The sequence below is a fragment of the Gordionus sp. m RMFG-2023 genome, chromosome 1, assembly GCF_954871325.1.
Source record: "Gordionus sp. m RMFG-2023 chromosome 1, tfGorSpeb1-WG-v2, whole genome shotgun sequence".
In the NCBI taxonomy this organism is placed as follows: Eukaryota; Metazoa; Nematomorpha; class Gordioida; order Chordodea; family Parachordodidae; genus Gordionus; species Gordionus sp. m RMFG-2023.
In genome coordinates this window covers 34127214-34151882 of record NC_088775.1, presented here as the reverse complement: position 1 = coordinate 34151882, position 24669 = coordinate 34127214, and the positions used below count along the sequence as shown (strand labels likewise).

At 28.3% G+C, this 24669-nt stretch overlaps 1 protein-coding gene across 1 annotated transcript; it reads right to left on the bottom strand.

Moving 5' to 3' along the window:
• Window positions 1-6022: 6022 nt before the first annotated feature.
• Window positions 6023-24382, bottom strand: LOC135931994 (steroid receptor RNA activator 1-like). Its single transcript, XM_065469320.1, has 7 exons — window positions 24303-24382; window positions 24110-24262; window positions 24011-24062; window positions 23813-23912; window positions 10617-10728; window positions 9956-10026; window positions 6023-6499 (listed from the first exon to the last, which is right to left on the bottom strand). Exons 1-7 carry the CDS (start codon window positions 24319-24321, stop codon window positions 6440-6442), a joined length of 567 nt encoding a protein of 188 aa, XP_065325392.1. The 5' UTR covers window positions 24322-24382; the 3' UTR covers window positions 6023-6439.
• Between the last annotated feature and the right edge of the window lie 287 nt (window positions 24383-24669).

The window sequence follows — 24669 nt, the reverse complement described above, 5'->3', positions numbered from 1 at the left end:
TTAAAAGATGAGGAATTTTTAACAATTCTAGATTATTCTGAGAATTATTCCTTCATTTTAGTTTATATTCATTATTGTTTTCTTTTTATATTTGTGATATACAAAATTTTACGTCCCTTTTTATGGCTCGAAACTTACGAAACCAAAGCCAGCCCGCACCTTTGAATATGAATATTCCCCCGGAGAGTTGACTCCTAATAATTCCCTTGACGGACCTGCAAGCGATCCGACAATTGCAGCCATTGTCACCGCCATGCAAGCTATAACCACCCAAATGGCGGAACTAACTAGGGAAAGCCGTGATAGGAGACAAAGGTCACCCTCTCTGACGTCAACTCCCAGCCGGACAGGACGCGCACCATCGTCCCCTCCACCTCCGCCAACTATTGTCGCGGTACCTGCTGTTCCAGCCGTTCCGCTCACCCCAATTGAAAAGTATGAGAAGATGCGCAAAGTCTGGGCCGGTCTTCAACAAGACCTTATCGAACCCAAGTGCAAAGCTAGCATTCGGGACCGCCATGAGATAAAACACATCGCTAACGTGGTCGAAATACTCAACGAAACCTCAGATCCTAGACTGATGGAGTAAATGACCAAACGCATTAGAGTACTAGCCCTAGCAATACACTGGATCTGGCAAACGGCCATTAATAACGACGCGTCCTATCAAGAGAAATTCCTAGGGGGCAATGAGATCAAAGTATTCCGTGAACCACGGCCCTTTCGGGACAGGGGCTATGGCTCCTCTACCTCTACGTACAGAAAGCCCGAACGCAAGGAAACGGCCACCACCCGGGGCAAGAAAAGAAAATAGTCCCCAATCGGAGCGTTCACCTATCTTCTCCCTTCTTCCGCTACCAACTTCTTCTTCTAGCGCTACCCTTCCGGGGGAGGTAGTGGAGGGCTACGGACCACCGACCCTACCGGAGAGAACAGCACAACAGCCAGCATGGCTAGCAAAAGTAAACAAATTTCTTAGGCTGTTGAGGCATAACCTGTTCTCGCCGGATGATGAATCGGACTCGGGTACTGACGTATCGGAAAACAATAATCAACCTCCCCCGTTGATCCGTCAGACTGCTAGCGTTGCCGACGAGTCTGACACACCGTCATTCTTGTCAGAGGATTCAGGAATGGTGGATCCCTTCTCCAACCGCTTCCCTTCCCTCTAGCAACTCAGGAAGCGACGACTCGGCTATGTCCATCATCGAGGAACTAGACGATAGCATTTACAGTACTGATGATCCTGGTATGCCCCAGGTAAGATCCGTAGCAGCCCTCGATCTTACCGGCATCAATCGACCAGGCAATCGCGGCATCTTCACAAACGCACAGCTTGAGGCCCTTCCCACGCTGAATATCAGCACAGCTAGGCTCACCATAGGACCTCTCATGTCCAATTTTACAAAAAGGGTAGCTAGACGCGGTTTTCAACCTAGACTGGACCACCTAAAAATCAACAATAATAATAACACCTTCTTCAGGCACAGTGGTCCAGTGGGCGTCCATAGAAAATATCGTGACATTATTCGTCATTTGCTGGACGCAGAAATCATCGAACCCTCCGATGATCCTTCGCAAATTTGCTCTCCCCTATACGTAATTCCTAAATCAGACGGATCCCCTCGCGTTATCAGTGACTTCGCGCAAGTGTTAAAGAACTTTCTACACTACCCCTTCAGGCTGAAATCAATCCCTCTGATGTCAACTAAGTTGGATCAGGCCAAGTATGCCTGCAAAATCGATATCCGCTCGGCTTTCTTCTCTATTCCCTTAGCCTCCAGCGTTCGCTTCTTTGGAGTTCGCTTTGACAATGCTAACTATGCATATAAAGTTCTACCTATGGGGGCATCGTTTAGCCCATTCTGCCTTCAGTCCATAATATTAGATGCTTGCGCCAAAACAGTTAGAAACGCCTCCTATAACGTATATCTCGATGGCATTCTCATCTATGGGGACAATAAATTTAACGTCAAATGGTCCACCAGGTCTCTGCGCTGCACCCTTGAAGGATGGGGACTTCAGATTGCACCAGAGAAATCAGTCTTAGACCCAACTGACCAAATTACTTACCTGGGTATTCCAATTAACTTAACTACTAAGACCATTCAAGCAGACACTAACACTCGAGAAATGTCTAAACATTTTCCGCCGCCATTCCTACCAACATTTGGAACTAGGACGAGAATTGGCGGCCAAAGTTCTGGGATGGTTAATCACTATGCCTATACTATCACCTGCATGTCCCGGTTATTCTCCCCATATTACATAACCATGAATGGAGCAACCCTAACGCCCATTACGGACATCTACTTGGCCTTTCGCAAAGCAGCAGCAATCATCAATGCCATGAAAGAGCCTCTAGCCCTTCGGTATTATGCAGACACCCCCGTCTATACGGATGCTTCCAACTCACATTGCTATCTGTTTCTGGGAAACCGAAGTTAACTCTATTACCTTCAACGAGGCTTGCTTATTATTCAATATTCCGATGCACACCGTACAACACATAAATGCCAAGGAAGTACTGGCAGTCGGAATGGGAGCCATCCTTTCGCTTAGCCGCGGGCACCGGATAATGATATTCACGGACTCAACCGTACCTACTATTCTTACAAAAAGGGTGGATCTCCCTCGCCTTCTATTGAAATTGTAATCACTCAAATACTCCTAAAAATAGGGCTCGCACACTTTACCAGCCTTGGGCAAAACATTCAATGGGTACCATCCGATGAAAATCCCGCTGACGAACCTTCTCGCACCTGGATGGCCCAAAGAGAACAATTAGATCTATTTGGGGACCAAATAATTACCGGAGATATCACACTTCAACAGAAGGAAACCTCCCTATTTGGAGAAAAATCATCCATTAGCACCCCATCAATCTTATCCGATCTACCAAGCATGGACACCACATTATCCTATCATTGGGACCAACTATCAATAACCTCTGCAGACTTAGCACTCAATTAAATCAAAATTCACAAACAATACAAACACTGAGAACGAATCATCCCTATTATTAAATTATATAAATACTTATATCTATCGGGTTTATATTCATTATTGTTTTCTTTTTATATTTGTGATATACAAAATTTTGATTTAATAAAGCCTTAGCGGTGCCAAAGAAATAAAGGCCAAGGCATCCAGTTACATCCACTTTCCCGCAAATAGGGGAAAGTTAGTAGGATGTAACGTTCAGGGATTTCATTGGAACAATGTCCAGTACACTATACATCCATTTGTAGCATATTATAAATCTGGAGAATTAAAAAATATAAATTTTGTTATTTTGTCCGAATCATTAAGCCATAATACTAGTGCAGTCCACCTTTATCAAAAAAAATTCATTAAATTCTTAACAGCCAAATTTAATTCTAAACCAGAAAAAATAATATATTTTTCGGATGAAACCGCGTCTCAATACAAGAATCGCAAAAATTTTCTGAACATATGCCTTCATAAATACGATTTTAATATTCCTGCCGAATGGCATTTCTTTGTCACTGCTCACGGCAAAAATGCATGTGACGGTATCGGAGGAACTGTCAAAAGATTAGTTGCCAGAGCTAGCCTTCAAAGGCCAAATAAAAATCAAATCCTAACCCCATTAGAATTATATAATTATGCTAAAGAAAATATTAATATTCAATTTGAATATGTATCCAATCAAGAATATATCGAAGAGGAATTAGCCCTTCGTAAAAGATTTAATTCTGCACTGCCCATACATGGGACCCAAAAAATTCACGGGATTATTCCCATTGATCAAAATAAACTAAAAACCAAAATATATTCTAATTCCAAAAAATATAATATAAAACAAGTTCCGTTTTTAAATGAGAAAATTATATTTTAAAATATTAATGGATATATAACATGTGTATATGATGATAAATGGTGGTTAGGATATATAATCGATAAAACTTATACAAATGAAGAAGTAAAAATTCGATTTTTACACCCTTGTGGACCTTCAGCCTCATTTAAATTATATTTTAGTGTTGCCTAAATCTCATATTCTCTCGCTGGTCAATCCTTCTACTGCCAAAATTTGTGAAGATTTTAAAAATTTATGATCTGAATTACAAATAATATATATATTGCACATTGTAATCGATTTAGTATGATATATATATACATTAAAATATTTTAATCAATAAAAAAAAAAAAATTTAACATATTAAAACTATTATATATAGCGCCATCTATTTTTTTTAAAGTATAATAATCGCAATATTTTTTTAATAAAATACCCAGCCATACTAATTGTCGAATAAATTATTAAAAAAATAGTAAACGGATAATAATTCTTAAAAAAATTAAAAATCGGAGATCATATACATTTCGAAATATTAATTTCAAGTTTTCAACTGACCATAAGATGACCCATATTTTATCAAAAATTAATTTTGATGTTTTCGCCATAATCATCAATTATTAACTTGGCTATTGATATTAGATTCAATATTTGATCATATTTAGTTTTAAATTAAAAACTAATTATTTAACATCAGTAAAAAGCAAAAAAAGACGTTTTTTGGACCTTTAACCCCGAATATCTCCGCTAATATAGTTTTTAATGCTAAAATTTTGTTTATAATCTAATGGGAACATATATAACCAGCCTACGAATTTTTATCGAAATCGAAAGGGTCGGCCGAAAAGTGATTGATTTGACATGGAATGACCCTAGTATGGTAATAAATGGCAGAATATTAAAAAAAACCGGCTATTAATTAATATATATATAATTAATATCTTAAATTTAATTATATTCAAGTTGGTGCATGCTTAAAACATTTTGATTATCTTGGTTGGGGAGGTAAAACAAGAAATTTTTTTTGATTTTATAAATTTAATATCATAAATTTATTTTAAATTCTAGACCCCATTATTCCTAGATACTCCTACTTAAAGAAAAATTTTAAAGTGAAAGGATATTTCAATTACCTTTTATTTGATACCCATATTGATATATGGTGTTGATAAAAATATTCCAGCCCTTAGTCCATTTGGAATAATAATTAAGTTTACAATCAATATAATAAAATTACCTTTTATTTGATACCCATATCAATATTTTGAGTTGATAAAAATATTCCTCAAGACCTAGATCGGCCTACTTAGAATATAATTATGATTATAATCAAAATATAATTAACTTACCATTTATTTGACGCCTATATCAATATGTTGTTAAAAATATTCCTGACCCCACAAGACCTAAACCCGCCCACTTTGAATAATAATTATGATTGTCAAGATATAATTAAAACACATTTTATTTGATATACTTATTTTGTGTTGATAAAAATGTTCTTGACCACCCAAACTCTAGATTTGCCCATCGAGAGGGAACGCCTGTCCTCCTAATGAATAGATCTTTTGATTAGCTATCGATTAATATCTATATTGAAGATATATACATACTTTCCTAGGTTCTACAAAAAACAACTTAAAATAAATGGGTTTTTGCTTGGGGTTCGTGCTCAGAGCTTGTTTAGTCGATTTTTAGACCAAAGCCCCGGGTCTGGTTTTATACAACTAACCATAACAACACTAGTTAAAAGGAAGGTTAGCATAAATCATTTTGTTTTTTTAAATATAAATAAAATAAAAATAAAATCACGCTTTTTTATTTAAACCAGTTTTTATATTATAATATAACGCTAATGTGTCTTGGAAAAAAATATAGCCTTAGGCCATTTCCAGACGAACGTTTTAGAGGAATGTTTAGCAATTTTTCTATAATTTAAATATTAAAAACATACAGGTTGGGAATCTCGCCAATGCCATAATCGTTAAAATATAAAAATAATTAATTGAAGACTAAACCTAGATACAATAAAGTCTTTTATTAAATATTAATTCGACAACTAGTCCAATATAATATTTTTTGTTTAAAAATAAAAGAACTTTTATTACATCATTATAAAATGAAAATACCATTAATTTTTTTTTACAAATCACTGTAATAATTTATAAATTGTAAAAATGATTTAAAATGTTATAATGCATATTCAAGAGAAATTATAAATAAATTTGCCCTAAATTTAAAAAGATTGGGGAAAAAATTAACAAATCATCTGTAACAACAAACAACATAAAGTCAGCCTATTATTTGAAAATTTAACAGCTTTATAAAATAATAAATATTACTTGATCCGATAAAATTGTAATTTTTTAGCATTGCTTAAATTGCTATTTAACAATGGCATCATATAATATTAAAAATATCATCAATATATGCAGAAATGGGGAATTTATATTCAATAAATAAATTATGAGTATCGATTATAAATTTCGGTTGTAATTCGAGTGATCATTTGATAGATATTACTAGATATTTTGGAATGTCTAAACGTGATTCAATATAATATATAAAAACGAATGTCAATGTGTTACAGACAGTCTATCTGGCAATTTATGGGTGTCATTTGTTGTCTTTGGACAGCGTAATCAATTTCTTGATACCGATTGACCAAGAATTTATCTATTAGTAAATAATAATTTTTAAACTATACTTTATCCGGTTAAAACATTCATTAAATAACGATTCAAAGGAAATAAAAATTTCTCATTACTTTATTTAGAGCTATATAGGTTTGATTTACATGTGTTTTGTCCTAATCTTATCTGTTTTTTCAGGGATCCAACTGGAACCTGAAGCGTAAAACAGTATTATTAACCATCATTCAAAACCTAAACCGTATTAGAAATTTTGTCCTGAACTGGTTTGATATCCTACAACTTGTTACCCTTTAATATGCAACTTTGTAATTTAAGAGGTAGATGTTTTTTTTATTATTATGATTATTCATATATAAGCATAAAAACGATGTATAAAATAAAAAATATAATAGTACCATTTTCAAGCCCATTCCAAAATTTACTACGTTATATTCCTAAACCTAATACTGTACACCATTGGATGATTATTCGATTTATTGTTGCTCAACGTAAGTTTTAAACCTTATTTTAATATATTATCCTAACATTATGTTATTATATTTATTTAAACCGAGTTATATTATTTACTTCTCAATATTATTTTAATCGGGCATGGGCTTTTTACCTCTCTTTTTTATTTTCCCATGGGCGTTTAAGTAAGGGGCTTTGCCTCTTGCGATCACAGGTAACTGTGGACTACCCAAAAAACGTGGATGATCCTCTTATTTATTTAATTATTTCCCATTCTTTTATCCCAGTTAGATGGGTTTTTATGAGAGAACCAAGCGTTGCTCTGTTGTATATATATCTTTGATATATATATGACATTTTAGGGCTAGTGCGCTTAATATCACGTATCACATAAAAAATATAATCAGTCAAAATGTAATTTATTGAAATCACTAGTTGTTGATGATATGTGGTAAATTTCAAAACAATATAGTTTTAAGACATAATGTCACTTTACATGAATAGCATTCAGTGTATGGTAGGGGTCTTTTCTTGTACTGCATATTGTACATCTTTTAGATGTTGTATGCTCTTAGGGCACAAAAATCTAGTGCAATTATCTTAGTAAATGTGCTAAATGCGTCAATAATTGAAGCCTAAATTCTCTATAAACTCTTTCGTAAGGTGAATAATTTTATGAACAATATAACTGCTTACAATAGATAAGTCAAAAATAAACAAATTCTATGCCACCATTTTTTTTAGAACCCTACTTATTTCACAATTACTTTTGAGTTGATCAACATTATCAACTGAATACGGTTTTTAATATTACTTTTCTCACTTTCGTAAAATGATTATCGTTTCCATGGTCTCTATAGTTGCGGCCATTTGGAAGGGTTTCTCCCTAATTAACTCTGGCGTGATGATTAGCTCCATTAATATTTTTTATTATTAATTCCAGAGAGAGACTAGCTTATCATGTAGCAGGCGTTCGTTTTTATTTATAATTTAAATATTCAGTAAGAATTTGCCTTTCTCCAGAGAAAAGTAGAAACAGATAGTTTTCTTGAAATAGTAACGAGTTTGATCAACTCGTAGTATGATATCTCAGCTAAAGCTTACGGTAATCATAAAGTAAATAGTCGGAAGCAATCTTCTATTCTCCAATGCTTGATTCTAATTTCAGTTTAATTAACCGTAAAAATAAACTCCAACTGGGAAAGATAGATGTTAATATCTTTTTAATCACTATATTTCTCCCAGTAAAAATAATATTCTGCCATAAACTATCTTGAAATTATGATCTAATTTGGAATGTCTATTCACTTATATTAACTAGTATATATACCTTTTTCCAAGGGCTGTGAAATTTTTCTTATAAAAAAAAAGTAAGGGTCTATCATTTAGACATAATTTTAGAATTAACATTATTTCATAACTATTCATTAAATTAAAATATGATGATATTAATGTTAAATTATAGCCATATAAAGAGTGATAACTCCTAAACCCATGTTCAACCCAGTCTAGGATTTTGTACAAATATAAAGCAGTGTGATATCTATCTATAGAAAAAAATTTTGAAAAAAAATTACCTTTTTTTATGGCCATTTCCGGTTTTACACATCCGGTTTTCGATATTAATCAAATGTCTATCATATATATTTTTATGTCATTTTAAAGAACTTTTATTAAGTTACAGAATAAAATTTAAATTATTTTTCTAACTTAATTATTTATCGAGATATTTGAAAATAAATGAGGTGCATTTTTCCGCGCTTTAAACGGCCATATCTTAGCGGGTAAACAGTGTTGGAAGGTATAATTTCATTTTTTTCTTAGTTATAGTATATACTACCAGTATATAAAATTTAAGAAAAATTGAAGGGGGTCGGGTTGAAAATCGACTTTTTTTGTTGATTTGATATGGAATTCATCATATACTTACTTCATCAAATTAGTGTTGTAAACGAACGCGTTCAAAACGAAGTTCGTTTTTTTTGAAAAAAGGTGATGAACGGCGTTCCTTTTTTTTTGACGAACTTTGAACGTGAACGCGTTCCTTTTCTTTGATGAACGCGTTCAATTTTACGTTCGTTCAATTTTAAAAACACTTTTTATTTTTATTTATTTGGAAAATTAATATTAATCCGCATTTTTTAACAAAAAAGTCTTATATTTTTATTTATTTGAAAAATTAATATTTAATCCAATTTTTTAACAAAAAAGTCTTATATTTTTAATCAGCTGTTTTTACTTTTCCTTTTTCATATTGCAATTAACGTACCACAGTGCTACTGGATAAGATTAAAGTTTATTAATTTGAATATTTTATATTTTAATCTAATCGATTAGCATTTGCGTGGATATAAATATTTCATCATCAGATTCTGAAAATCAAAATTCAATATTAGATGAATTAGAATTACCATGGCCCAAATATCAAAAATATTTCACTGTTTTAAAATCAATTCCGAGATATCCTTTTTATTTGACGAGGAAGAAGAGGGCAGATTGGAGGATGATAACATAGCTCAATTTTTTGAAACAATGGATAAAACATTAAATGTTTTTAATAAATTCCCCCTTTTAAAAGAATTGTTTATCAAGTATAACACCGCAATCCCTTCATCCGCCCCTGTTGAGCGAGTTTTTAGTATAGCTAACGCTGTATTAACTGACAAGCGTTCATGCCTATCAGATGAAAATTTTGAAAAGCAATTATTATTAAAAATTAATAAGAAAATTTTTTTATAAATTTATTTTTTTATCGCTCTATTATATTGTATTTATAATTATATTATCAAAATAAAACTATTATTTTTTATCATGGCTAATATATTGTGTTGAAAAATATAAGGCATTTATTTATATTAAATTTAAAAAAAAATTTATCATAAAATTTTGAACGTATGAACGCGTTCATGATTTTGAATTTGAACGTGAACGCGTTCGATTTTTGTCAATGAACGTTGAACGCGTTCGATTTTTTTAAAAATGTTTACAGCACTACATCAAATTCAAAAAAAAAAATTTATTTAATCACCTGCAACGGATATAATTGCACCATGGCAAGGTGAGTAGCGTTGGCTTTATCGAAATCGCAATTTTTCATGGCTGTAATAAGTTTCGAAATAAAAAAAATAAGAAACCTTCCAATCAAAAGTGACCTCTTTAAAGTTTATTTCTATAGAATTTTATTGTTTAATTTTTAAAAAACAATTATGATCAAAATCCAAAAAAATGATAAATTTTAATCATAAAAGGTATATAATGAGTTTATAGATTTTAAATTTTCTGAAGTTATTTCTCAGATAAGCTGAAAATGTAATCTACAATTTTAAATTACATTTCCCACCAATTTCCAATCACAGTACAAAATTATACATATAATAATCATATTTTATATTAGGAAATGCCTAACACTAATTAAAGAAATGAATTTGAAAAGCTTATTCAAATTTTATTAATATATTAAGCTGTAAATATATCTAGTTTTATTCTTGTATTTCTATAAATATTCCATGATTAATGTTTGGAATATTTTTCCAATTTCCGAGTATAATTAAGCATGTGTTCTCTGTAAAATTACATCCTACCAAAATTAGTGAACAAATCATCTACTAATTATAAATTTTTGTTTATTATTTAAAAAAAACAAGTTAAACTTTATGGGAGGGTATATTATGTAAAAATTTATTTCTTACCAGTAGCCATTACGTGCATCCTACGTTTAATGTCCATGTTTAATTTATCAGCTTCCCAATCGTCGAAAAACAGATCGACCTTCTTTTTCATTTCTTCGTACCAACTTTTTGACTAAATTTATTATAATTTTAAAAAACTTTTGAGGTTAGAATTAGTGTTCCTAATCGTTTCGAAATACATTTTAGAATATTATAAAGATCATATTTATTTTCTAATTCTAATAAAATGATAATTGGTAGAAATAAAGTTAATCTTTTAAATGGCCTTAATTTATTTTGTAACTTACATGGGCATTGAAGAAGTATAGTCAAATTATTTTTATTCTATATGATTTTTAGAAATACGCAGAATGTATTTAGTTTCAATTACTTAATTATGAAATTACTCATTCAATACTTTATCACAAAATAGAGGAAATATTTTTAAAATAATACAATATTACCTTATTGTGCCGCAGCAAAATAACTATTGTTTTTATACACAAAACTTTCTGAAAGTGGTTATCATTAAATGGGCAAATTACAATTATATATTTTTTTGGGTTTTCTATCATTATTATTGATATAATGGATCAGGGTAATTATTTGTCTAATATCTATTTATTATATCTCATTCATATTTAAATAATTAATTTTTTAAGCTAAATATAGCTTTAACTCGTTAATCACCAATGTTAGATTTTTGAAGCATCAACTTTGTCATTGGATAATTCTTTTGATTTAAACTTAAAAGGGTGTGGCCTGCCTCATCATATCTTTTTCTTTCTAAAATGCAAACGAAAATTTTATGATCATATTTTGTTAAATTTATAAACTTTCAAAATTTTAGGATTTTATTTGAGCATAAAAAACTTTAAAAAAATTAGATTAATAGATAAAATTTTAATTTCATAATATATATTTAAATAACTCATATGTTAAAATATAACTCCTTAAAATATAAGCCTAGTATTCATTTCCAAAGGATATAAGGTAAAATATTATCAAGTTCCTTTTTTAAACATTGGTAGGTACTAAAGTGAACATTTCAATTTATAGCTATTATGAAATTCTCACATTTAAAAACAGCTTTAGATACATTATTAGTCAAGATTAAGATGTAGGTTCATATTTTATCTCCATAAAAAAGTTTAAAAATGATAAATTTGGTAGAAATCTTTAACAATTTGGAATATTATTAGAAAATTTAAGCCTAGGGGAACAATCCCATATTTTGAAAACTTAATAATAAAGATCCATGCGCGGAAAGTCAGTAAAAGTTTGGGTTATCTTGTGTATATCCTTATATTTTAATGCTGTAAAGTAACGTCGTTACCTTTTTTGAAGAAAAGAATGCAAAGTAACGCAAAACGTTACTAGTTACTTTAAATTTTTTTCTTAAAAAATATTTAAAAAAGAAAGATATTTTATTGTATTAAAAATTACTTTTATTTATTTTCTAATATAAATAATTTAAGCCGTGTTTTTAATTCATATCAACCACCATTTCTTCATTTTTATTTTAAATACTCAATTTTCAGTCGAATGTTTTTCTAATTAATATTCACAATCAAAATTCAGTAAATGTTACAATATTATTCTATTTTATAATTTATTTTAAGAATATTATGTACATAGTACTCACTTCTTCTAATGAAGATGATTTAACACTTCCCTCGCTAATTTGAAGCATATTCCAAAAAAGAAAATTATGAGTACAAAGTACTGTTGTTAAACGGCTCGATTTGAGCCGATTTTTAAAAACGGCTAACTTAATATTTAATCCAGAAAAATATTACGCAAGCCTAAAGATTTTGTTAATAGATGTCATAAAGGTTTGGACATCTATTAGCGAAATCTCGAGGCCTAGGTAATATTTTTCTGGCTAAAATATTGAGTTAGCTGTTTTTAAAAATCGGCTCAAAACGAACCTTTTAACAACAGCAGTACAAAGTATACACTTTATAAATGTAAATTATGTCCCAACACAAATATTTCAACCTTAATTTCCAGCAATTCAAACTTAAAAAAGCATATGAAGATTAAAAGATAAATTAATATATAATTATTTTAAACTTTAATAATAGAATATTAAATCATGAGCATTATAAAATAACCATTAAAAGAAGTTTTCTTTCATAATATTTTGGGCTGGGAACCAACATTAAAAACCCAAGATTAACAAAATAATGGTATTGGTTCAAAATATCATATTGGGTTTAAACAATATCTTCTATTTCTTGTTTTAGTATTGCTATTGGTTTAACTTCAAATTATTAATAAATTTAAAGAAAATAGTGATTTTAAAAAACTTTTTTAGATATATATTTTTAAATAATTATATGTATGAAATAAAACTATGAAGCAATTGGTTTTAGAGAACTGAACCTAGATATATTTCCTGATTCCTATTTAAATGATAATTATGAAAAAGATAAGAAATTGAAAAATCATCTTTGGTAATCATAATTTCAATTTTTAATGTTTTCCTTGACAATAAGTTTAGAAGGGATTAAAAAATGCAATTAAATTTTTAAAAGATTTATCTTCAATTATTGAAAAAGTTAAGTTATTTTAAATAAAAAATTTAGGAATTAATAATATTTTAATTAAAAAATTATAGAAGGTACATTCCTCAAAAATGAAAGAGATTAATGAACATTTGAATAGTAATAAAAAAATTAAGTCACTCACAATCATTGAGAAGCAGAATCCATCTAAATCAAAGTTAAAAATAGCACTATAGGCTGTTGATGAATTAGTTTTTAATTTTGTAATTGAAGAATTACAACCATTTTCAATTGTAGAAAGCACTGCATTTATTAATATTATCAATTGCAGCGACCTACCCTCATATTAAAAATTAACAAAGCATATGAAACGGCAAAGAAATTAGTGGATTTATATTGTATCCCAAGAATTATCTGTACAACTGTGGATTTTTGTCAGCTTGTCATCTGTATATAAAATATATATTTTTTAGGTTGTAATATTGTCTTTTAAAAAAGTTCTTATTTAGGGATTACAGTACACTGGCTACACCCAGACACTCTAAGGGTTTTAGCCTGCTTAGCTTGTAAAAGGCTATACCAAAAACACACATTTGATTATCTAGCAAAAATAATCTTTGAAATTTTTACCACATATATGATACAAAATAAAGTGACCAAATGTATTACTGACAATACTAGAAATTATATAAAAGTTTTCAAATAAAAATAATTATAATATATTTATTAACAATTTATTAGAGTATATGAATAAGGAGAGGAATTGGATGAGTTCTGCCAATTTGATCTATTTGAAAATCAAAATACTAATGATAGTATTATAACTTTAAATCTCATTGCAAGTGTTGGCATTGAAATGGCGGGTAACGATGTCCATTTTAGAACCATTTCAAAAATTATATTTTCTAAGTGTAAGCTATTTTGGAATAAACATGGGCAACCTTCAATCTGTGCAGCTAATTTTAAGGAAAACATGGGAATATATCTGATTAAACTAGTTATAACAAGATTATAATTCCGTGATTTTAATAGATAGTCTTGTTAAGAATTGTCAAAAATTCGACTAATCTTGTGATAAATCTGAATTACAGAGATTTTCAATTAACAATAAGTCGTTCATGGATGAATATTATATGGTTTAGTGTTAATTAAGAAATATGAAATATATAATATATATGATTTTATAGGTTATAGAATGGATTGCTATTCTTCTTTTAATTTTAGAGAGTGAATAATAATGCATATGGGTGATTCCACGTCAAATCGACCAAAAAACGATATTTTCGGCCGACCATCTCAAAAATGAATGAAACTTGGCATGTTAGTTATTGTAATTGTAAATGTTAATAAAATCAAAATTTTAGAGTGCTAGCTCACCCAGATCCAAAGATATACGCCTTCTAAGTCGAAAATCGCGAAGTGCGTGATTTCATTAAATCTTGTTATTTTAAAAAATATTTAAGATAGAGTTACAAATTTATATCATTTAATAGCCCTTAAAATTTTACGTTGGAAAATTTAAAAAAAATTAAAAAATTTCAAGTGTTTTCTTATTTCCGGTAAAAATTAACATTGTTAGGAAGGGATTTTTTTTGGGTGTTAATATTCACTAAAAAATTTTATTACTATATTAAACGATTTAATAAAAAATCTCGATAGCTATTTTTGTTTTTTTAATTTTATTTAAATTTTTATTATATTTTTAAATAAGAAAATGCAACATAGATGGCGTTATATTAAAAAATTTATAATATATAATTTTTAATAAAAATATGAATATGAATAGTATTGTGATTAAAATAAAAAAATCAATTGAGTATAACCAAGAATAAGTCATGGTGCGATATGTAAGCAGGCAGCCCATACAGATATTATTTTATTGATGCTATATTGTAAAATAAACATATTTTAAAATTTTATATTCAAACTATTATAATTTTGCGCTTATTAATAGAAATTCCTAAGGCCATAATTTGGAGATGTATCCTTTCATTGTTGTGGATCTACTATCGTTATTATATGAAAATAACGAATTTATCAGCTTATTTTATTTTTTTTATTCCTATCATCGCTACCAATCAATCATCATATATTTCAAAACTTATACATATTTTACAGCAAAATGAATTTATGATAAATTGTGATTTCTCTGAAAATTATGGATTTATAATCCAAGACGCTGTTCAATGATTCCACTGGAATAATAAACAAGCCACTTCCATCCTATGATAGCATATTATAATAATAATGGCAATATAAAAAACCTTAATTATATGGTAATATCTGTCAAATCAATCACTTTTCAGCGACTCCTTTCGATTTCGATAAAAAATCGTAGGCTGGTTATATATGTTCCCATTAGATTTAAACAAAATTTTAGCGCATTAGCAACTATATTAGCGGAGATAATTGGGGTTAAAAGTCCAAAAAACGTTTTTTTTTGCTTTTTACTGATGTTAAATAATTAGTTTTTAATTTTAAAACTAAATATGATCAAATATTGAATCTAATATCAATAGAAGTTAATAATTGATAATTATGGCGAAAACATCAAAATTTTGATAAAATATGGGTCATCTTATGGTCAATTGAAAACTTGAAATTAATATTTCGAAATGTATATGATCTCCTATTTTTAATTTTTTTAAGAAATATTGTCCGTTTACTATTTTTTTAATAATTTCTTCAACATTTAGCATGGCTGGAAAAATATTGCGATTTTTATACTTAAAAAATAGATAGCGCTATATATAATAGTTTTAATATGTTAAAATTCATTTTTTTTATTGATTAAAAATATTTTAATGTATACATATAATACTAAATCGATTACAATGTGCATTATATATTTTTATTTGTAATTCAGATCATGAAATTTTTAAAATCTTCACAAATTTTGCCTAATTAAGATAGTTTATAAATTAATTAAATCTTACTTCATCTAAAGGAATACAAAGCATGGCTAGCTTGTGAGATTTCTTCAGGAGATAATATATATGTTCGACTGGTGGGAGTAGAAGGATTAACCAGCGAGAGAATATGAGATTTAGGCAACATTAAAATATCTTTCAGAGGAAATTTAAATGAGGCTGAAGGTCCACAAGGGTGTAAAAATCGGATTTTTACTTCTTCATTTGTTTCATTTTTATCGATTATATATCCTAACCACCATTTATCATCATATACACATGTTTATCCATTAATATTTTAAAATATAATTTTCTCATTTAAAAACGGAACTTGTTTTATATTATAGTTTTTGGAATTAGAATATATTTTGGTTTTTAGTTTATTTTGATCAATGGGAATAATCCCGTGAATTTTTTGGGTCCCATGTATGTGCAGTGCAGAATTAAATCTTTTACGAAGGGCTAATTCCTCTTCGATATATTCTTGATTGGATACATATTCAAATTGAATATTAATATTTTCTTTAGCATAATTATATAATTCTAATGGGGTTAGGATTTGATTTTTTTGGCCTTTGAAGACTCGCTCTGGCAACTAATCTTTTGACAGTTCCTCCGATATCTTCACGTGCATTTTTGCCGTGAGCAGTGGCAAAGAAATGCCATTCGGCAAGAATATTAAAATCTTATTTATGAAAGCATATGTTCAGAAAATTTGTACGATTCTTGTATTGAGCGCGGCTCCATCTGAAAAATATATTATTTTTTCTGGTTTAGAATTAAATTTGGCTGTTAAGAAATTAATAAATTTTTTTTGATAAAGGTGGACTGCACTAGTATTATGGCTTAATGATTCGGATAAAATAACAAAATTTATATTTTATAATTCTTCTCCAGATATATAATATGCTACAAATGGATGTATTGTGGCCTGCACGTTGTTCCAATGAAATCCCTGAACTTCATCTTGTAAAATGAAGAATAAACTTTGTTGTATAGCTATAAATGAGTGACGCAGTAAAATTTGAACTTATAGACTTTATAATAGTTTCAAGATTTGCTCTATCCACCGTGATCAATTGTTTAAACGGGAAATATCCTATACGAATTATCTGAAACAATTGGTATAATTGGCCCTTAAGAGATTCTATACCAGGGCCTTGATCACATTGTTAAATAACATTTTGGCTGAGATGGATTACAAATAATTTGCGCACAAAGATAGTTATAAGAATTTATACAGTAATCTTCCTGCTGTAATTTCAGCTATTACATTGTCATTATTTTTACATTCTGGTGAATGGCGCAGATACAAACAGTGTGTGAGCCACTTTGGTCTAAGTTCGGCAAATTTAGAGAATCCAATTGATATATTTGCATATTCTTCCTTAAACATCTTGAATATTTCTTTAAGATTATTTAATATAAGTTTTTTTTGGACTGGTTCTTTCTCGCCTTTAACAGATACACAATCTTTTATTCCAGGCACGAGTCGGCTTATTTCATCAGAACTATAATTTTGTTATTTTTATTGCTTAAAAAAATTTCTCAAAATCTTAGAAATTTTCTTTATCTCTGGTTATTTTAATAAGATATTACAATTTCATAACTTCTTCGTCTTGCTGGGTATGACTTAGTCTGGGTGGAGGGGGGGGGCGGGGCGGGGGGGGGGGGGGGGGGGGGTGGGGGTAGGCCTGGTAATTAATGGATTTTAGATTTTTCTCTTAATAATTTTCCTGCACTCCTTTGATCCTGCTTTTTTGTTCGTGTGCTAGTAAGATTTTTTAATTATTTTTAATTTATATTGAAATATTAAAAAAATTATTAAAATTATTAAAAATATTTAACATATTAAAACTTTTATATATAACGCCATCTATTTTTTTTAAATATACCAGCCATGCTGATTATTGATGAAATTATTTAAAAAATAGTAAACGGATAATATTTTTTAAAAAAATTAAAAATCGGAGACCATATACATTTCGAAATATTAATTTCGAATTTTAAACTGACCATAAGATGACCCATATTTTTAAAAAAATTAATTTTGATGTTTTCGCCATAATTATCAATTATTAACTTAGCTATTGATATTAGATTCAATATTTGATCATATTTAGTTTTAAATTAGAAACTAATTGTTTAACATCAGTAAAAAGCAAAAAAAGACGTTTTTTAGACCTTTAACCCCGATTATCTCCGCTAATGTCGTTGCTAATGCGCTAAAATTTTGTTTATAATCTAATGGGAACATATATAACCAGTCTACAACTTTTTATTGAAATTGAAAGAGGTCGGCCGAAAATCTTGATTTTTTTGCTCATTTGTAGTGTTGTTAAACGGCTCGTTTTGAGCCGATTTTTAAAAACGGCTAACTCAATATTTCGTTCAGAATAGTAATACGTAAGCCTGAAGATTTTGTTTGTAGAAGGAACAATGGTTTGGACATCTATTAGCGAAATCTCGAGGCTTAGACAATATTTTTCTGGCTAAAATATTGAATTAGCCGTTTTTAAAAATCGGCTCAAAACGAGCCGTTTAACAACACTATCATTTGACATGGAATGACCGTCACTTCAACATAATGTTATTGCAGTACATTTATACCAGACTAAAATGATAAAATTTTTGACCAATCAATTCAGCAAAAAGCCAAACATAATATATTATAGCTCTGACGGATTAGCTGCGCAATATAAAAACAGAAATTTTTTTATAAATCTGTGTTATCATGAATCAGATTTTGGTGTCTTCAGCCCATCAGTTCTGGACACATTTTAACGCCAGTTGATTTATATCAATTTGCAAAATTAAACATGCCATCAGTAAATTTTACATATATAACCAACGAACAATACTATTTACAAAACATTAAACTACGAGAAAGATTCAATTTAGCTCGTCCCATTCCAGGAACTCGGGAAATATATGCTGTATTTCCTTTGAGTTTAAGTAAACTTAAATCAGAAATATATTCATATGCAGAGGACTTTCAAATTAACAATATCTCAAATGCCGATAATTTGTCTTTTGCCGATATTAAAGGATTCGTAACATGTGTTTATGACAATTTTTGGTGGTTAGCCACAGTACTAAAAAAGAATGAAATTACTGAGGAGATATATATTTCCTTTTTACATCCCCATGGACCATCACTATCCTTCATTTACACAATTGTGGAAAAGATATGGTTACCCATTAATCAAATAATAATAGGAGATCCTATTACAGTGACAGGACGTACCTACAAATTATCGTCTCAATAAATTCTATTAATAAGCACAAAATGGGATATTATAACAAGAGGTATTTATTTTTATATTGTTTGTGCATAAAATTTTAAAATATGTTTATTTTACAATATAGCGTACTAATAAAATCATATCTGTATGGGCTGCCTGCTTACATATCGCCCCAGGACATCATTCATGGTTATACTCAATTTATTTTTTTATATTAATAGCAATACTATTCATATTCATATTTTTATTAAAAATTATATATAATAAAAAAAATTAATATAACGCCATCTATATTGCATTTTTTTATTTATAAAAATTCAAATAAAATTTAAAAAACAAAGGCTATCGAGATTTTTTATTAAATTGTTTAATATAAAGGTAATTAACATTTTTAGTGGATATTAACACCCAAAAAAAATCCCTACCTAACAATGTTAATTTTTTATTTTTACTGAAAATAAAAAAACACTTGAAATTTTTCAATTTTTTTTATATATTCCAACGTAAAATTTTAAGGGCTATAAAATGACATATAATTTGTAACTCTATTAAGTATTTTTTAAATAATTTTTGACTTTGAAAGTGTATATCTTTGGATCTGGTTAAGCTAGTACTCTAAAATATTGATTTTATTAACATTTACAACATAAATAACTAACATGCCATGTTTCATTCATTTTTGAGATGGTCGGCTGAATCGCTGGTCGATTTGTCATGAAATTATTACCCATATAATAAAACTAGGGGTGTACTGATACCACTTTTTGGAAGGCCGATCCGATATTCCCGATATTAAATTGATATCGGCCGATTACCGATCCGATATCTTATCTAATTTTGTATTCTGTAAAGATACCAATGGTTTTAATTTTTAATATACTTTCTATTAGTATAACATCTATAATTTAATTATACCATAACATGTCATTTAAATATATTATAATGATCAGTTATAGGTTATATTCAATTCAATTGCAATTCTAAAAGTGTATAAAATATTTTTATTGAAAATCACTTATTTATATAATAAGTAATAACGTTAATCTATTTATATAATAATTACTAAACAAATTATAAAATTTGAAATAAATATTTAAATTAATATATTAAAGATTTCTTTTTAGAAATACAAAAATTTCCAATTTATCAGAGGTCAGTCTGCGGTGATGGGGACTATATCACTAGCTTCACTAAAAACAGATTCTGAAGAGATTATTGCACACTTTTATAAACAGAATGCAAAAAAATAACAATATGGCAGAATGTTTATTAACTAATTATTACTATTAAAAAATTAAGCAATTCGATTTTATTTATAAATTTTTTGGTATAACTTTTTTTAAATTTAATATTTTATTTTTGTTAAAAACGATATTTTGTATTGGATTGGGAAATTTTATAATATTTGCCGATAATCGATATTTTAAAATAGGTAAAATATTCGCCCGATCCGAACCGATATTAAATATCGGTACATCCCTAATTAAAACTTTACAAAATGACTTTAAATAATTTCAAGTTTGTAAGTCGCTTATTAATTCAATCCTGGAAGATGTTGATAAAAGGTGTACATTTCAAATATTGCTTACAATTTATATTTTAATTATCTTTTATTTTCAATAGATTCAAACACATCTATAAAGTTGAATATAAACTATCAACAATAATTCATCTGCAGGGAATACTAGAACTTATTTCCAGTTTAAGAAAAGATCTTGATAAAGAAAGAGATGTAATTCCTTTATCCAACACACATACCAGAATATTTTCTAATAGATAAAAAAAATTTTTATGAGAAAATTAATGAAGATGATCTATTATGCTTTTTCCAAAATAACTATAATTTATTAAATATTTTAAATAAATTCCCTGAATTTAATTTTTTATTTATTATAAACTCTCCCATCCTATGTGCCAATTGAACGTGTGTTTAGCATGGTGAAAGCTTTAAGCACTCTTGTTTGTAGATCAAAATCTTTAAAATCAATTGTTGCTAATAATAAATAAAAAATTGTTACAAAAAGATGTTATCTTATATATAATATATGTTTTTTGTTTAATTTTATTTATATTATAATTATATATACGAAATTTTTTTTTATAAAAAGATCTTATCTTATTATATATTCTTTTTGTATAGTTTTATTTATATTCAATAATGTAGGGAAAAAAAATATAATATTAAATTGTTTAAGTAACGAGTAACCCGTTCCTTTTTTGAATAGTCAGTAATGCACGTTCCTTTTTAAAAAGGTAACGAGTACTGGCAACACGTTTCTTTTTTCAGACATAATGAGTAACAGTAACTTCTTTTTTGTAGTAACGTTTACAGCACTATTCTATTTTGATATTTATACCAGGAACAATAACAATTAAGCTAGTCCACTAGTCCTCTTGGTGAAAGAGTCCTGAGAAAATTAACAAAAATTTTCTAGTTTAAGAACTTGCTTTAGAAAGAATGAATTAGGCTAGTAGAAAAGGCTTAGGTTGTAAAGGAACAATCCACATAAATTGAACCAAAATGTCCATTGAATCAAAAACTAATGAAAAAATTCCAGATGATTATGGACCTTGAGTGATAAAAAGCTTGCTTAGTGTTATTCTGGGATAATAGTTGTCTAGAAACAGTGGTGAGCAAGTGGCAAGGAATTATTTTTTAAATGAAATCAAGAAATGGAGTTTTATACATAAAGTACATATTAAGATACCCAAATAGGATCACATCATAACTAGGCCTAAAACGAATTATTTGTTATTTGATATTCGATTCGATTCGTATTTTACAAATACGAATAACACAATTATTCGATTCGAAATTTCGAATCGAATATGAATAATGAGGAAAATTATTCATATTATTATAAATTATTTATATATAAATATTCGTAATTATTCGCAAATATTTTATTGCAAGTAAAATAAATCTCGATTGCGAAAATAGAAACTTATTATAACTTAACAAATATTCACACTATAATATCAACAATACTGGATCCTAGACTAAAAATGGAATTTTTTGAGCAACTACCAACTACATATAACATAGAAACGACAAATCTATTAGAAAAATTTAAAGATATATATAATGATTACAAAATAAAATATAATATCAAATCAACATCAGTTAACCCAGTAGTACAGTCAAACATGGATAGAATTTTTAAACAAAATAACATCGCATCAGTATGTGAGGTGGAGACATATCTTAACGAAATAAGAATCAGTTCAAATAAGAGTCCCTTAAAATGGTGGAGATTGCATGGGGATCATTTTCCTGTGTTGTCGAAAATGGCAACTGATATATTGTCAATTCAGGGATCTTCGGCTTCATGTGAGCAGTTGTTCTCAATAGGAACAAATATGATAATGAAAAATAGAATGTCTTTGAAGGAGGAAACTATTAGAAAGACTTTATGCTTAAAAAATTGGATATTATCAAATTCGGATTTACTATAATTTTATATTTTTGTGTATTATTTTCTATTTTTATAAAATGAGATTATTGTACATTTTTAGAAAATTTAAATATTAGATTGAAGAAATAGTTTAAATATCTTTTTATAAGCAATTCTAATTCTAAAAATTGGATATTTTGGTCAATTTGTTTGGTTAACGTTATATGAAATCATTGGGTTTTATTTCGTTAATTTTCTATAAATTTTTATTGTAATGACAATTAGTTTAGAGAATCCTTAAAAGTGTCATCTTTAAACATCTGTAAAATTTTTTTTGCAAAATATTTTATAAGCTTTAGAAAAATTTCCAAATCGAATATTCGATGAATCGAAGCGAATAATGATTTTATTTTTGTACGAATACGAATAATAGTATTATTCGATTCGATTCGTTTTTTGTAGGCCTAATCATAACAGATGAGAATAATTGATTTATTGTATAGATTTTTTAATGATTATTTTCCTAGACTGCATAGCAAAAAAATGATGGTGCCTATTTTCCAACTTACTCAATTTATGTGTTGTAATCAGTTGGAGAATAAATGACTCAATGGTTGGGAATATGCCTAATTTTATATTCAGAATATTTATTATCTGGTCTATGATTGTAAATACACCTAATAAAAAATATTGTCCTGGCCAAACAAGATGCCTAATTGATTTAATCTGAGTAGTAGAAAAATGTCATGCCAATTAAAGAAAGTCATCAAGGCCATTACAAATGTCCAATATAAAAACTGCATATAGGTGCAATGTGCTGATTTTTACATTAAAATTAATTCACAAAAAAATTAACTCATTGCCTCCCAATGCTTGATTAATGAAGCATAAAAAATTATATAAATTATTTTTTGAAATTTTGATATAATAAATGTGTTTATATACTTAAAAACAAATTCCTTATGTTTTTGATACCCTAGTATTTAATGAATTAAATTACTAGCTTAACATATTGCATTTTGCAAATATTTTTTAAATATTGCTAAGAGCATGCAACATAATATATTGTAAATAAAATATTTTTTCTGTCTATTTTGTCCAAGTCTGTAGAGGTCATAATATATAATACTCTTATTAAATAATTTCTTATTGACTTACATAGTCTTGTTGACTATCAATTTTTTTCAGGCAATTTCGAATGTTATCAAATATAAATGCTTTATTTATCATAGTGTCTTCATAGTCAGTCTCTGTATTACTATTTATGGTATGAATTTAAATAAGTTTTTATTAATAAAAGGATCATTAAAAATATAAGATGTTATTAAGTAAATTGTTAAGGTTAATTATATAAACTTTATAACATGTGAGGTAATAGGATTTGGAGTGTTAATTGATTGATTACGAGCTATATAAAAAAATAATTAACATATTTTAAAATTTCTGAAAACTCACTTGTATTTATTAAAGACACTTCCGGGTGGACAAGCCTTTCGTTTAAAGTTCTTTGTGTATTTTTGTATGACATCAATGAGTAATTTGATGTATAAGTTAAGAATGGAGGATCATTCCAACCTGATGTTGATCCTGATAATACTTTACCATCATCTTTTCATATATAGTTAAATATATAACTTTAATACATTACTTTCATTTTCCAAATTCATGATTAAAATAAAAATATTAACGTATGCTAATCCGTCATTGAAAATATATAAACAACGAAAATAAATACCGCTAGAAAAGTTTGTTAATCGAATATTTTAATGAAAAAATATTATTGTAAAATTAAATTTTTGCTATAATATATTTTTTATATATATTTGCCATTCTATTCCAAATATTAATTATATAATTAATGAATAGGATTCAAGTACTACAAAAGTTATAAATTAATGGCTCCAAATTAATCACTCAGAATTAAAAATGCAATGTACATAAATTTTCAAACGCTTAGAATAATTAACGTTATTAAGGCAAATAGTTGTTTCATCTTTATAAGACGGGGAGAAATA